At 37.1% G+C, this 16,356-nt stretch overlaps 1 protein-coding gene across 5 annotated transcripts in view; it reads left to right on the top strand.

Moving 5' to 3' along the window:
• Positions 1 to 16,356, top strand: part of HACL1 (2-hydroxyacyl-CoA lyase 1) — a 38,253-nt gene that overhangs the window by 10,364 nt on the left and 11,533 nt on the right. For all 5 annotated transcript variants that reach the window (XM_029940318.1, XM_029940319.1, XM_029940317.1 and 2 more), the window contains 5 exons: positions 339 to 416; positions 1,455 to 1,549; positions 4,333 to 4,445; positions 7,017 to 7,152; positions 15,179 to 15,284. In XM_029940318.1, coding sequence (XP_029796178.1) covers positions 339 to 416; positions 1,455 to 1,549; positions 4,333 to 4,445; positions 7,017 to 7,152; positions 15,179 to 15,284 — 528 coding nt within the window. The remainder of the gene's footprint in view (positions 1 to 338; positions 417 to 1,454; positions 1,550 to 4,332; positions 4,446 to 7,016; positions 7,153 to 15,178; positions 15,285 to 16,356) is intronic.

Genomic DNA, 16,356 nt, shown 5'->3' with positions numbered 1-16,356 from the left:
GCTTTTTTAAATTTTCAATGGACTTTATCAACTTCCCTTCCATTTATACTCTCACCAGCAGCTTAGGAGAGTGCTTGTTTTCCTGTGTGGAGGTAGACACTGAGTATTATCACACTCTTTTTTGCTGGTCTGAGAAATGAAAACGGTGTCTTATTTTTTCTTACTGCGGCATAAATTTGTGCTTTAAATTTCATAGGCTATTCAGAAACAGCCCAAGTAATACATTTTCTTCATCTTTTATCTAAACGTAATAGGATGTGAGTTAACATTTTGTCTTCCTTCAGAAGAGTAATATGATTTATGAGCTGAATTTTAAGAGATTTTCTTTCTGCATATAGGTTGAAGCTTGTAGATTATATAGCAAGTTCTCTGCCCGGCCAAGCAGCGTAGAGACTATTCCCTCTATTATTGAGAAGGTAAAGTATTTAATTATAGGTCCTCCAAGTCTCCTGGTTTTTCTCAGTTGGCCATACCTGTGTTATTTTTATTTTCAATAACATAAGCAACAGTTTGGTATATATTCAGTCAAAAATTATATTGTCAAAGAGCTATATACATTTTAATGTTTGCTGTCATTTAATTATAGAAACAGATAAAATAAGTTATTTTTGAAAAAAGTTTTTCCTTCAGTTTTTTAAATTGTTTTTTAAATTACAGAAAAGTAAAAAGAGAAAGGAAACCCTGGGTTCCATTTCTGTCATGCTTTTGCAAAATACTAGTTTTGAAAATTAGTACTAATGCGTATAAAACTGTGTCTTAGTTAACTAAACAGCATAGTATAAATTAATTTTAGTTAACCAACATTGGTATGTGGAGTTATGTTTGAGCTATTTCAAAACCATGTGTTATAGGAACCATGTGACACATATTACAACATCACAGTTTCTGAAAAGTTGGCCGAGTCATTAGGATTAGGAAGCAGGTAAAAGTACATATTATAAAGCAGGTAGCGTGACTAACATGTGCTATGTCATGAATTTTAAAACCCTTGGCTAGTATTTTCTTTCATATCTCTCCCCTTTAACAAGAAATACTTTAAAAAATGGTTTTTTAATGTTTATTTATTATTGAGAGAGAGAGAGAGAGAGACAGAGCATGAGCACGGGAGGGGCAGAGAGAGGGGAGACACAGAATCCGAAGCAGGTTCCAGGCTCCGAGCTGTCAGCACAGAGCCCGATGCCAGGCTCGAATTCAGATCATGACCTGAGCTGAAGTCAGATGGGTAACCGACTGAGCCACTCAGTCACCCCTAAAAAGAAATACTTTTAAAATATATACAATCAGTAGAAGGCATTTCAATTTTAGTTAAAATTGTTTATTTCTTCAGCTAAGGATGTTCAGAAAAATTAAAATTGTATTCCTTTCACAATTTTTAAACGTCTTTGAGTGAATTATGTTACTCAATTATGTAATGAAAATTTTAAAATATTTTCTTCTATTTATAATAAATTTAGGCAGTGAGAAGCAGTATTTATGGTCGTCCAGGTGCTTGTTATGTTGATATACCTGCAGATTTTGTGAACTTGGAGGTGAATGTGAATTCTATAAAGTAAGTAATAGTTACACTGGAGTTCTTTCTTAATTGTGTTATTATGTTTAACTTTTTAACAATTTACCTAGAAGTTTATAAATTAATCTTTGTTTGTCTTAACTTTTGACAATTTAGTAATTAAACTAAATCCTGGCCCAAAGTTTGAATTCTCTTAATTAACATGGTATTATGTAGTAATTATTTGGAGCATGAGTTATTAAGTCAAAATGTGGAGCTTCCGGTACACTCATTTGAAATTATTCTTCCAGTAGTTATAAATAATACATCCCCATTAATGTAAGAAGGCTTATCTAGAGTCTTCTTAGTGCAATTCAAGAGATAAGTTGACTGTTGAAAAATTCTTTAGGACTCGGCAATTCGGCATAAAAAATTTTAGTCTTTCCATCTATCTCTGTGATTTAAAAATATTCCAACTCAGGTGTTGCTATGATTTGCCATATTCCGTTCTTCCATAAACAAACACCGAGTGAATAAAAAGCAGAAGAAACATTTTCTACTGGTATCTAAGTCACCTCTGATAAGGATGGATACTTAGGGGAGTACATTACCCTGGGTAACATTTAGTATATTCTTGCTGTTGTGGGCTTAGTGGTTTTCTAGTGACTACAGAGAGACAGTGTATGTTTCTGTATATTCAGTACACCAAGGAGTGGTTTCTCTTGGTGAGAGTCAGACCAAAAAGACATTTACTCTGTATAATACCTGAACATGATAAAGTATTTTTGAGCAGAGGGAAGGCAGAAATGAGCCTCCGGCAAGTTAACTCTGTAAGCCTTCTTTAAAACTTTTGTAGGGGCACCTGGGTGGCTCAGTCAGTTAAGCATCTGACTTCGGCTTGGGTCATGATCTCACAGTTTGTGGGTTTAGGCCCCGTGTCAGGCTCTGTGCTGACAGCTAGCTCAGAGCCTGGAGCCTGCTTTGGATTCTGTATCTCCCTCTCTCTCTGACCCTCCCCTGCTCATGCTGTCTCTCTCTGTCTCTCAAAAAAAAAAAAAAAAAAAGCTTTTGTAAAGGTTGAATGTCTTTTTTGTTTTATATGTTCAATTTTTGTACAGTGTATGATGTTTATTAACATAAATGAAAACCCTGAGGACTTGGTATTCAGAAATATTTAACTATGACTTATATTTCTTTTTTTACTTTTAATATTTATTTATTTTGAGAGAGAGAGACAGAGAAAGCATAAGTGGGGAAGGGCAGAGAGAGAGAGAGAGACACCTAGAATCCAAAGCAGGCTCCAGGCTCTGAGCCGTCAACACAGAGCCTGATGGGCTCAAACTCATGAACTATGAGGTCATGACCTGAGCCCAAGTCAGATTCTCAACCGACTAAGCCACCCAGGCGTCCCTATAACTTATATTTCTATACTAACTACACTTAATATTTCTTTTCCTAATGCATGTTGTATACGGATATTGACTCTCGCATTGAGTGGAAATATAGTGAGGTGGTTAAAAGCATGGACTTCGGAGACAGAATGGTCTAGTTCAGTCTAGTCTCTGCCACACAGAATCTGGGGACCCTGGGAAATCACTTTGAGTTTTTCACCTAGGGGTGATATGGAGATTGCGGGAAGCTGGGTCTCTCTGAACTCAAAAGTAGAGGAAAAAAATCTCCTTCTGAGGCAAGGTGGGCTTGCAAGGCCTCCCACCGTCAGATGGAGCCCGCCTCTGCCCCCCTCAGCCCCCACTCAATTTCTGCTTGAGCACCGACCCCAAGGCACTGACTGAGTGATATCAGAAGTGACTTGCCTTCTTATGCTAAAAATACGTGAATTGTACCTTGTAAAAAAACTTGTTATAGGAGTTTCTTCTTTTATGATTATAGGAGCAAATGTTACATTTCCTGAGAGAACCTGTTTTTCTTCCCCTTGAGAAAACAGGCTATTGACTCCTGCTCACAAAGACGTAACTTTTGCCTTTATTATGCTAAAAACTTTGCCTTGTATTTGAATGCTAAAGATCCCTTCCAATCCCATATGATAAACATCTAATCACCTGTTGATAAAGGTTATGCATGAGTCTTCCACCAATCTATGTTCTGAGACATTTTTACTTTCCAAAGAATTTGTCATCAGAAATTATTGTCTAAGGCAATTGCCACTTTTGTTTTGTACCCCATCCATTTTTTCAATACATAAGGCTGACTCTCGGGTCAGGAGAGCGTAGGCTGCCTGGTGAGCAGACAGAAGCCCAGGCTCTCACTCTCTCACTCTCTCACTCATCCTTCAGAGAGCCCTGGACCTGCTGGAGCCGGACTCCGGCAGGAGGTAAAATGCCTAACCTCATTGTTTTGAAAATTAAATGACATTAAATGACACATGTATTAAACACTGGCTTTTAGTATGTTTTTCACTATTACTACAACAACAATTATTACTACAGTGTAAAGCCATTGTCTCAAATTTCCTGTCAATGAATGAATTACTCACTAGATTGGTTTTAGATGGTATGAGGCAATAACTTAATTTACTAGATGTGATAGGGACATTACGGTCATATAGGAGAAAGTGTTTATCTTTTAGGGCTGCATGGAAAAGTTTTTAATTGCCTATAATTCACTTTAAAATAGTTCGAGAAACAAACTTGTATGCATATTTGTGTGTGTGTGTGTGTGTGTGTGTAAAGCAAATGAAAAATGATACTAAGTTGTTGAATCTACCTGATGGATATATTGAGTTTATTTTACTACTTTTTTCTACCTTTTTATATATTTGATATTTTCACAATTAAAAGTTTAAAACTTGGCCTCTTTTCATTGACAGAATTCTTTCCTTCCAGGTTCATGGAGCGCTGCCTGCCCCCTCCTGTTAGCATGGCAGAAACCTCTGCTGTATGTGCGGCGGCATCGGTTATTAGAAACGCCAAGAAGCCCCTTCTCATCATCGGCAAAGGTAGCATTGAATGGATCTCTAAATTTTTCCAGGCTGTCAAAAGAATTCTGTTCTTTTTAGAAATTCTGATTCTGTTTAGAAATTGTCTTTGTCACTTATTAACATATCCAATATTTGAAATTGGAGTAGGAGTTCTTTTTGTCTAGCATTATTTATTAATTTTGAAATTATAGAATTATTCTAGAATGCCCAGAGATCTTGCCCTTTTAAGGGAATATCACCTACTCTGTTTCTTCAATCCTATATATGAATTGTGGTTTTTTCCACTATAAAAATAATATGTGATCATTATTAAAAAATTTGGAAAATCCAGAAGACTAGGAAGAAGAGATTCCTTCATCCAAAGACAACTAGCTTTAACATGTAATATTTTTCTATTCATTTTTACATGTATATTCCATATATTATGATCACACCATATAGACTTTAATTTATATTGTGTTTATTTCATTTAATATTATAACAACATTTCTTCATAGTCTTAAATTTTTTCCTAAATATAATTTTAATGTCTATTTGTGTGTTTACTCATCCTTCACTGGCAGATACTTAAATCTTTGCTAGTTTTTGTTGTTGCTTGTTTAGTATAGTTGTGGTAAATATGTTTGTGCTTAAAGCTTTTTCCATATTTAGACTTTAAGACAGATTCCCAGAAAGAAAATTAAGTTAGAAAGTCATTCATATTTTAAAATTTTTCATACATATTGTCAGATTGCTTTCTTCCAAAGTATTATACCAATTTATACTTCTGTTGGCAATGTGTTATAGTATTTATTATATGTTCTAGAAGTTGCTGTGAATCACCTATGACCATGCTAGTCAGTTATCAACTACTGAGGAACTAATAGAAACTGAAAATAATTTTATTTATTTTTTCATACTCATAAAAGGCCTTTTATTCCTTCATTTTCTAACTTGAACATTCTTCCTTTTTAATGATTATTTATTTTTGAGAGACACCAAGCATGAGTGGGGGAGGCGGGGGAGAGAGAGAGACACACAGAATCTGAAGCAGGCTCCAGGCTCTGAACTGTCAGCACACAGCCCAGTGTAGGGCTTGAACCTGCAAACTATGAGATCATGACCTGAGCCAGAGTCGGATGCTCAACTGACTGAGCCACCCCAGGTGTGCCCTGAAACTAAAAATAACTTTACTGAAAATGGCGGACAACAGAAAAAAAAACAAAATTAGAGCTAAGTCTAATGCAGTTATATGACGTATTAGCTCGGTGGTCTTGGCAAACAATTGCTTTGAGTCTCAGTTACTTCACTTGTAAAACAGAGATACTATGTTAACAGGATTATTATAATTAAATGATAGGATAAGTAGAAGGAACTCAGTAAGATGCTAGTTTTCATGCTTCATGTAACCAACGTTTGATGACTACTTATGATAAGGCAGGGCCTATAGAAAACATTTGTGAGATAGAAATAACGGTCCTACCTGGAGATAATTCGCTAACAAGTAAGTGCAGTGTACCGCAGCACAGAGTGCGTACAGACAGGTGTGCATAGAGAGGGTGAGGGGGATTCTCAAGGGAAGCAGCCACAATTCGCGTATGTAGGTAGTAATGGGAGGACTATCTTGAAGAGATGACACTGCTCGACCTGGAAAACATGGGTGATAGGTCACTGGGGCAAGTACAGTCAGGGAGAACTGGGTGGACGACAATATTGAGGCAAGAAAGAATACAAGGAAACTTCTGGACCAAAAAAAAAGCTCTTTTTCATCTGACATGTATGAGAAAAGATTTTAAGGTGGGTGGGTGGGGGGCACTGTGTTGAATCTGAATAGAACCCTATACTATTTACTGGGGCTTAGTAGAGAATTACAAGTTTCTAATATGGGGTAGTCGTCTACTAGTCCTGAAAAAAATATATAAAATTAGATAGCTAAAAAGAATTGTGATGGCCTTAATGATGTTAGAAATGATATCTGTCTGTATTCAAAGAGTTTGAGTGTCATCGCAGGCTGGCTATTCGGCAGGCACACAAGCATGGGAGCAAATGACATGTTACCACTTGGGTTAGCCCTGTTGCAGTCACAGAACCGCAGAGCCTATGAAGAGATCCACAGAGCTTTAGAAACTTCAGTTTCTTGTTAGAATTCCCATGCCGAGGGTAGGATAGTCTGTGCGGTCCACGTTAGCCGATGGTAGAGAGCAGCGAGTGAGTTTAGTGAGAGCCTCTCCCTGTCAGAGCAACGTCCTTCTTTGCCCAATGGGGCCTGTCAGTAAAGATGCTGTATTCAGGGACCTGGGAGTAGTAATTCAGTAGGAAACATAGGACAGGCAATTGAGAGCAGCAAGCGATCTCAGATGCAACTTTTATAGTGGACATCCTTTCGGATAATTGAGAATATTATGGGGAAGGAAGTTAGAACTGTCACCTTCTTAAACATTTTAAAATACCAAAGATACAAGCTGGTCGTCTCCATCTGCTTTGAGTATAAGCCCTGTGTAAACAAGAGATTATTTGAGATGTTCTAAAAGCAATGTCACGTGAGCCATTTGAAGAATCACAGTGCCTGGAGCTTAACTAACTTGTCTAATATGTTTGCATTTCTTGTAGGTGCCGCTTATGCCCATGCAGAGGAGCACCTCAGGAGATTGGTGGAGCAGTGTAAATTGCCATTTTTGCCCACCCCCATGGGAAAGGGGGTCATCCCTGATAACCATCCGAACTGTGTAGCTGCTGCCCGATCCAGGTGCGTGGCATTCTAGAGTTTAAGTACAACGGCCTGGCTGATTTTCAGCTAATTTATTTTGTGACTGTAGTGAATCTAGGAGAAGTTCTGAAGTGTAATTTTAAGCACACCTGTTTCTCTTTAGACTTTCAGCACTTTAAAGATGTTGCCCACTGCCTTCTGACCCTCCTGGTTTTAGATGAGAACTGTAGTCGTGTGACTCGTCGTCCCCCCGCATGTGATATGTTCTTGTGTCCTGCTTGCAGGATTTGTCTTTATCTCTGGTTTTCAGCAGTTGATTACATGTCTGGGCATGGTTTTCTTTTAGTTTATCCTTGTTCTGTAACTTCAATCTGTAAATTAATGTCTTTCACCGAATTTGTAGTTGTTGACCACTATTCCTTCACGTATTTTTTTTCTATTCAATCTCTTTCACCTTTTCTGGGATAATGCAAATAGTAGACATTTTGGTACTGTCCCATAGGTCCCTGAATATCTGTTCAATTTTTTTTCACCTTTGGTTTACTAGAGATTTCTTATATGAAATGCTCTTTTTGTTTTTATTTTTAAGTGAATTTTTTATTTTGTTTATCTTTTAATTGACGTATACTTGCTATGCAATGTTGCGTTAGTTTCAGGTATACAATGTCGTGATTTGACAGCTCAGTACATCATGTTGTGTTCTCTGTTCAGTCCTTTTCAATGCTTTTGTCTCTTTTATATTTTATATTTTTCTGTTGAGAGCCTCTATCTTCCCATTTATTTGAAGAGTATTTTTTGTTCACTTTATGGAGCATATTATAATAGCTGTTTTAAAGTTCTTGTTTACTAATTTCAACATCTGTGTCGGGTGTCTTTTCATTTCTTTTGAAAATTAGTCATTTTTCTGGTCCTTTTGTATATTGAGTATTTTTGGAATGTATCCTAGATTTTAAGTATTATGTTGCAAGATTCTCGGTTCTATTTACATCCTCTGTTGAATGTTGACTTTGCTTTAGCAAGCAGTTAAGTCTGGTTAGGTTCAGACTGCAAGGTCTTACTAGGGGCAGTAGCTCCAGGGTCAGTTCAGTTTCAAAGCCTTTGCTGTGTTTGTCCACATATGCACAGCTGGAGGGTGAACCCCAGCCTTGTGCCAGTTCCTCTCCAGAACTAGGGATTTCTTTTCTCTGTAGGACAGACACCCCCTGCCCTTTCCAGGAGTCTCTTGCTGCTGCCTTCTAGTACTGCACAAACAGAACTCCTTTGGGGCAATGTAACAGAAAGAAAGGAAGGTAAAAAGTAAGGAGAATTGTCCCCATACTCTTCTCAGTCCAAAGGGGCCCCTTTCTTGGTTCTTCTTGCCTGAAAAATGAAGTCTCTCTTGGAATTTTAGCTGCCAGGGACCTACCATGATGCAGCCATGCAGGAGGGTACCCCCAGAGCGTGGTCACGAGGGCAGAAAAGGAAAAAGAAAAGACCCTGAACTTTTCCCCGCTATGCTCCTCCTTGGCTTGCAGGTCCCTTAGTTTGGTCACCAGGTCAAAAAGACAAGGTTTCTCCCCAAGTTTTTGTTACCCTCCAATTCTGCAACCAACACTGCCCTGTGTCAAAGCTACAAAATAAAAGAGGGAAATAAACCTAGGAAACTCACCTCTTGTGCGAGTCACTTCTTTGACTCCTCTCCCATCTACTACTGGTTACTTTTCAGAATCCTCAGGCATTTCCTTTTTACATTTTGTTCCCAGTTTTCCATTGTGATTATAGAGAGCTGGGCTGCAGTGGACTTACCCAGTCGTGGCTGGCACTAGAAGTCTCCTCTTTTTAGATTTTTAAAACATATGTTTTGATCAACTATACATTTTTTCTTTTATTTTCTTGAAATTTCTTTGTTATGAAATATTCTAAATAATACAAATGAGAGATCATTTAATGAACACTTTTGTAACCACCACTCAGCTTTATCCAAGATAATGTAATACGGTAAGTAATATGTAACATCAAGTAATTAAGTAATATGTCATTGCTTTAGTTTATTTTATTTCTTTTTTTAAAAATGTTTTTGTAAAGAAAAAATTACTGATTCAGTTGTTGTCCTCTGAATAACTTTCCTGATCTTGCTTCTTCCCTCCCTGTATAGAGTTCACCATGTTTATGCATTTGGTGCTTTTCATATCCTCAGGCACACACTAAAATTAATTTTGAGGGTTTTTAGAATGTCATTTTTGCTTATTGAATGTTATCTTAAAGAGATTATACCTTAATTTATACAGGTATAGATTATACCTTTACTTTTTTTTCCCATATTGGTATACACTGTACAGTAACCAGATTCTTACTCTGGTAAGGTTTTACTGTACGTCTGTGTGTATTTATGTATTTGTATTTTAACTTGGCTTGAGCTGAAGTTTATGTTAATTCCATCCAGAGTTTAAGAAGGTAATATTAAACACGTGGAACATTCTCCAGAATAGATCACATACTGGGACACAAATCAGCCCTTGACAAGTAAAAAAGATTGAGGTCATACCGTGCATATTTTCAGACCACAATGCTATGAAACTGGAAATCAACCCCACGAATAAATTTGGAAAGACCACGAATACTTGGAGATTAAAGAACATCCTACTAAAGAATGAATGGGCTAACTAAGAAATTAGAGAGGAAATTAAAAAGTACGTGGAAGCCAATGAAAATGATAACACGACAGCCGAAAACCGCCGGGATACAGCAAAGGCGGTCATTAAGAGGGAAGTATATTGTAATCCAGGCCTTCCTAAAGTAGGAAGAAAGGTCTCAGCTACACAACCTAACCTTAACCTTAAAGAGCTGGATAAAGAGCAGTGCATAAAGCCCCCAAACCCCCAGAAGACAGGAAATAATAAAGAATAGAGCAGAAATCAATGCTATTGAAATAAAAACAAACAGAACAGATCAATGAAACCAGGAGCTGGTTCTTTGAAAGAATTAACAAAACTGATAAACCTCTAGCTAGTCTGATCAAAAGAAAAAAGGAAAGGACCCAGATAAATAAAATCAAGAATGAAAGAGGAGAGATCACAACCAACACTACAGAAATACAAACAATAATAAGAAAATATTATGAGCAATTATATGCCAATAAATTGGGCATTCTGGAAGAAATGGACAAATTCCTGAACCATATAAACTACCAAAACCAAAACAGGAAGAAATAGAGAATTTGAACAGACCCATAACCTGTAAAGAAATTGAATCAGTAAATAAAAAATCTTCCAAAAAACAGGAGTCCAGGGCAGGATGGCTTTCCAGGGTAATTCTACCAAACATTTAAAGAAGAGTTAACACCTATTTTTTGAGGCTGTTCCAAAAAATAGAAATGGAAGGGAAACTTCCAAACTTGTTCTACAAGACCAGCATTACCTTGATGTCAAAACCAGACAAAGATCCCACTAACAAGGAGAACTATAAACCAATTTCCCTGATGAACATGGATGCAAAAATTCTCAGCAAAATACTAGCCAACCGGATCCAACAATGCATTAAAAAACCTATTTAACATGATCAAGTGACATTTATACCTGGGATGCAAGGCTGGTTCAGTATCTGCAAATCAATCAATGTGATACGTCACATTAATAAAAGAAAGGATAAGAACCATATGATCCTTTCAATAGACACAGAGAAAGAATTTGACAAAATGTAGCATCCTTTCTTGATAAAAACCCTCAAGAAAGTAGAGATAGAAGGATCATACCTCAAGATCATAAAAGCCATATATGAAAGACTACTGCTAATATCATCCTCAGTGGGGGAAAGCTGAAATCTTTTCCCCTTAGGTCAGGAACACAAGGATGTTCACTCTTACCACTCTTATTCAGCATGGTATTGTAAGTGCTAGCCTTAGCAATCAGACAACACAAAGAAATAAAAGGCATCCAAAATGGCAAGGAGGAAGTCAAACATTCACTCTTCTCAGATGACATGATACTCTATGTGGAAAACCCAAAAGATTCCACCCAAAACCTGCTAGAATTGATCCATGAATTCAGCAAAGTCACAAGACATAAAATCAATGCACAGAAATCGGTTGCATTTCTATTCTGTACACCAATAATGAAGCAGCAGAAAGAGAAATCAGGGAATTGATCCCATTTATAATTGCACCAAAACCCATAAAATATCTAGGGATAAACCTAACCAAAGAAGTGAAAAATGTATACACTGAAACTAGAGAAAGCTTATGATAGAAATTGAAGAAAATACACAAAAAAGGAAAGATATTCCATGCTCATGCATTGGAAGAACAAATATTGTTAAAATGTTGATACCGCCCAAAGCAATCTACATATTCAGTACAATCCCTGTCAAAATAACACTAACATCCCTATCAAAATAACACCAGAGCTAGAACATACAATCCTAAACTTTGTATGGAACCAGAAAAGACCCTGAATAACCAAAGCAATCCTGAAAAAGAAAACCAAAGCTGGAGGCATCACAATTCCAAACTTTAGGCTGTATTACAAAGCTGTAATCATCAAGATATAATGGTACTGGCACAAAAACAGACACTTAGATCAATGGAACAGGATAGAGAACCAGAAATGGACCCACAAACGTATGGCCAACTCACCTTGACAGAGCAGGAAAGAATATCCAAAGGAATAAAGACAGTCTCTTCAGCAAGTGGTATTGGGAAAACTGGACTGTGACATGCAGAAAAATGAACGTGGGCCACTTTCTTATACCACACACAAAAAGAAACTCAAAATGGATGAAAAACCTAAATGTAAGACAGGAAGCCATCAAAATCCTAGAAGACAAAGTAGGCAAAAACCTCTTTGACCTTGGCCAGAGCAGCTTTTTACTCAACATGTGTCTGGAGGCAAGGGAAACAAAAGCAAAAATGAACTATTGGGACCTCATCAAGATAAAAACTTCTGCACGACGAAGGAAACAATCAGCGAACTAAAAGGCATCTGATGGAATGGGAGAAGATATTTGCAAATGACATATCAGATAAAGGGCTAGTATCCACAATTTATAAGTCACTTATTAAACTCAACACCCAAAAAACAAATAAACCAGTGAAGAAATGTGCAAAAGACATGAATAGACACTTTTCCAAAGAAGATATCCAGATGACTAACAGACACATGTAAAGATGCTCGACATCACTCATCATCAGGGAAATACAAATCAAAACCACATTGAGATACCACCTCACACCAGTTGGAGTGGCTAAAATTGACAAGTCAGGAAACAAAAGATGTTGGCAAGGATGTGGAGAAATGCAAACCGTCTTGCATTGTTGGTGGGAATGCAAACTGGTGAAGCCACTCTGGAGAAGAGTGTGGAGGTTCCTCAAAAAATTAAAAATAGAACTACCCTACGATCCAGCAATAGCACTACTAGGAATTTATCCAAAGGATACAGGAGTGCTAATTCATAGGAGCACTTGTACCCCAATGTTTATAACAGCACATTCAACAATAGCCAAGTCATGGAAAGATCCCAAATGTCTGTCAACTAATGAATGGATAAAGAAGATATGGTTTACAGATACAATGTAATACTATTTGGCAATGAGAAAGAATGAAATCCTGCCATTTGCAACAACAATGTAACTGGAGGGTATTATGCTAAGTGAAATAAGTCAGTCAGAGAAAGATACCATATCTCAACAGAAGACCATGGGAGAAGGGAAGGGGAAAAATTGTTTCAGAGAGGGAGGCAAACCCATAAGAGACTCTTAAGTACAGAGAACAAACTGAGGGTTGATGGTGGGAGAGGGGAAAATGGGTGATGGGCATTGAGGAGGACACTTGTTGGGATGAGCACTGGGTGTTGTACACAAGTGATGAATCATGGGAATCTACCACCGAAACCAAGAGCACACTGTATATGCTGTATGTTAGCTAACTTGACAATAAATTATATTAAAAGAATTAAAAATAGAACTATCATATGAACCAGCAATTGCACTATTAGGTATTTATCCAAAGGATACAGGAGTGCTATTTTGAAGGGGCACATGCAACCCAATGTTTATTGCGGAGCTATTGACAATAGCCAAAGTATGGGAAAAACCCAAATGTTCATCAACAGATGAATGGATAAAGCAATGGAAATCTTGCCATTTGCAACAAAATGGTTGGAACTAGAGTGCATTATACTAAGTGAAATTAGAGAAAGGCAAATACGTGACTTCATTCATCTGTGGAATTAAGATACAAAACATGAATGTAAGGGAAGGGAAGCAAAAAAAGTATAAAAACGGAGGGGACAAAACATAAGAGACTCTTAAATACAGAGAACAACCTGGGAGTTGCTGGAAGGGTTTTGGGTGGGGAGATGGCCTAAATGGGTAAGGGGCTTTGGGGGGCACTTGTTGAGATGAGCCACTGGTGTTATACACAGGGGAAGAATCACTGGAATCTACTCCTGAAATCATTATTGCACTGTGTGCTAACTTGGATGAAAATTTAAAAAAAAAAGAATAAAAAAATATTTAAGAATATTTATCTTGAAAAAAGAAGTTAATAGTGTAAAAAAGATTGCAAGCAGTTTTAAGTAATTGAATCAGTATTATCAAGTATCAATAAATCTGTTCTTCCAATTGCAGTTTTTAATCTATTTGTTAAATTGGGTCCCACATGACCAATACAGTATATGAAAACATGTATGGTATCATCACTAAAGAAGACAAAAGCAAAAGAACAGATCCCCTCTAGAAAAAAGGTAGGATAAAAGGGAAACAGCTAAGAAGCAGAAAAATGAGAAGTAAAAAAAGAACCCAACAGCAATCATGATAATAAATTCTTCTCTAGAAAGGTAGAAACATTATTGATTTGACCAATAAAATGACAGTTATGTATATTATAAGAACAACATCTGAAACAAATGATACAGCATAAAATAAGCAAAGGTGTGTGAGGTAAACAAAAACAAAGCAAGGATGACTATGTTAATATTGGTGTAGATATCAAAGTAAAAAATGTTTTTTAAAAATTAGAAGTTGTATTGACAAGGACATTAAGATATATAAAATAAAATTATTAACAATAAACGTGGTAAATATTTTTGAAAGCAACTTGGGAATACGAATCAGTTGTCTTAAAAATACCTTCTTCTAAGAATCAATATGAAGTACGTATTAAGATTCAAGCATGGGGCGCCTGTGTGGCTCAGTCGGTTAGGTGTCCGGCTCTTGGTAATGGCTTGGGTCATGATCTCATAGTTGTGAGATGGAGCCCTGTGTTCGGCTCTGCACCGAGTGCGGAGCCTCTTGGGATTCTCTCTCTCCCTCTCCTTCTCTCTCTGCCCCTCCCCTGCTCACACATAAAAAAAAATTCATAAAGGTGTGCAATCCAGTACTTTAATAATAGATTATCCAGTAATTAAGAAAAGATTTAATAAATTTGGTGTATGTGTTCTGCAAAATATGTAGCCTTTCAAAATTGTATTTAAGGGGTGCCTGGCTGGCTCAGTGAGAAGAGCATGGGACTTGATCTCAGGGTTGTGTGTTTGAGATCTACGTTGGGTGTAGAGATTACTAAAAAAATATAAAGAGTGTTAAAATAATAAGAATGATAAGACTTTTAAGAAGAACCTATAGCATATAAGTTCACCTATGTAAAAATATACTTGCATTGAAAGAAGACTAGCGTTGATATATACCAGACTATTAATAATAGTTTTCAAATCGGTAGTATTACTGTGTTAGGGGTTTTTTTCTTTATGCTTTTTCTGTTTTCCACATCATCTACAGTGGACTTGTAATAATTTTTCTAATGATAAAAGTAATAAACAATGAAATAGGTATAGTCTTATAATAAATATAACTATTATATATAATATATATTATAATCTATGTTAGCTTTTAGATTACTATTTAAATAGAATGGCTTCATAAATTATTTTGGTTTTGAAAGATCAGATTTACCTTAGAAGCTGATTCTGAAAACTAAAATAAAATAAGCTCCAAATTATTTGAACTTATCAAAATGTCTAGAAAGTAATTTTAGAATAATTCAAATAAGAAATATAGATATACTTTTTATATTAAACAAATTTTTGTTTTTAATAGGGCTTTGCAATTTGCCGATGTAATTGTGTTATTTGGTGCCCGATTAAATTGGATTTTGCATTTTGGACTGCCTCCAAGATACCAGCCAGACGTGAAGTTTATCCAGGTACTCAGAGTGGAGAGATTTAAAACCAGAGCTATCTATGACTTATTGTCCCCAGCTATTACCAGCTCTGCTTTCTTCCTGGCTTTTGTAGGTTTGTATTGTCTGACATAATTATAGGTACCAAAGTAGGCTGCCTTTTCACGCCTATGAAACATAATGTGCCACTTTACTTCTAATCAGAAAACCTTTCAAAACCAAGTTTTAAATAACTTGGAAAGCATAATTTGCCTCTTCTTCATAGTTCAAGTATATTTAAAGACAGACAAAAGGGGTTTAAGTAGAATGGTAGATTAGAACAAAACATTCAACATTGCTAGAGATTAAGTTGTCCTTTTAGATGCTAAATCTTTCTCTTTAAGATTTTTTTAAGTTATCGCTACACACAACATGGGGTTTGAGCCCACAACCCCAAGATCAAGAGTCACACGCTCCACTGACTGAGCTAGCCAGGCACTCCAAGATGCCAAATCTTTCAAACCCTTTGACTAGGAATCTCGAAATGCTTTTACCTGTCACTGAACAGAGTGGAATATGCACTGACCTCCTCCTGAAGGGTCATGTATCATTGTGATCCTCCTTCCAAGCCAGTTTCCTTATTGGTGTGGAAAGTACTGCCTGTATAGTACAGCGTGAACCTGTTTGCCCTCCAGAGACTGTGTATGGGGTTTGATGGCCCAGCTGCCATTGCTATTCTCCTTGTTTACTTCTTAAGGAGTCGACTTCTCCTAGTCCCCTTCCCCCTGGGGCAATGGGAGACCTAGCACTGCAAATAAGCAAGACTGGGGTTTCCTTGGAAGATGCTGCCACGTCTTGATTATCCCTCTTGAGTACAGAATACAGTGCATCCCCTTTGGGGTGGCTGAATTACAACTCCTTGCTCAGCTATTTTCACTTGCCCATGGCCGGTCAGAAATGGAGCTTCTGGGTAAATGGGAAGGAATCATGCCATACCCTAGGGAGTAGTAGTTCTCAAAATGTGGTCCCTGGACCAGCAGCGGCACCATCACCTGGGAAACCCGTTAGAAAACACATTTTGGGGCCCCACTCAGATCTGCTGCGGTCAGAAACTCTG

This window comes from Suricata suricatta, chromosome 5 (assembly GCF_006229205.1).
Source record: "Suricata suricatta isolate VVHF042 chromosome 5, meerkat_22Aug2017_6uvM2_HiC, whole genome shotgun sequence".
In the NCBI taxonomy this organism is placed as follows: domain Eukaryota; kingdom Metazoa; phylum Chordata; class Mammalia; order Carnivora; family Herpestidae; genus Suricata; species Suricata suricatta.
The sequence above is the reverse complement of the archived record's forward strand: the minus strand, read 5'-3'. Positions and strand labels throughout refer to the sequence as shown.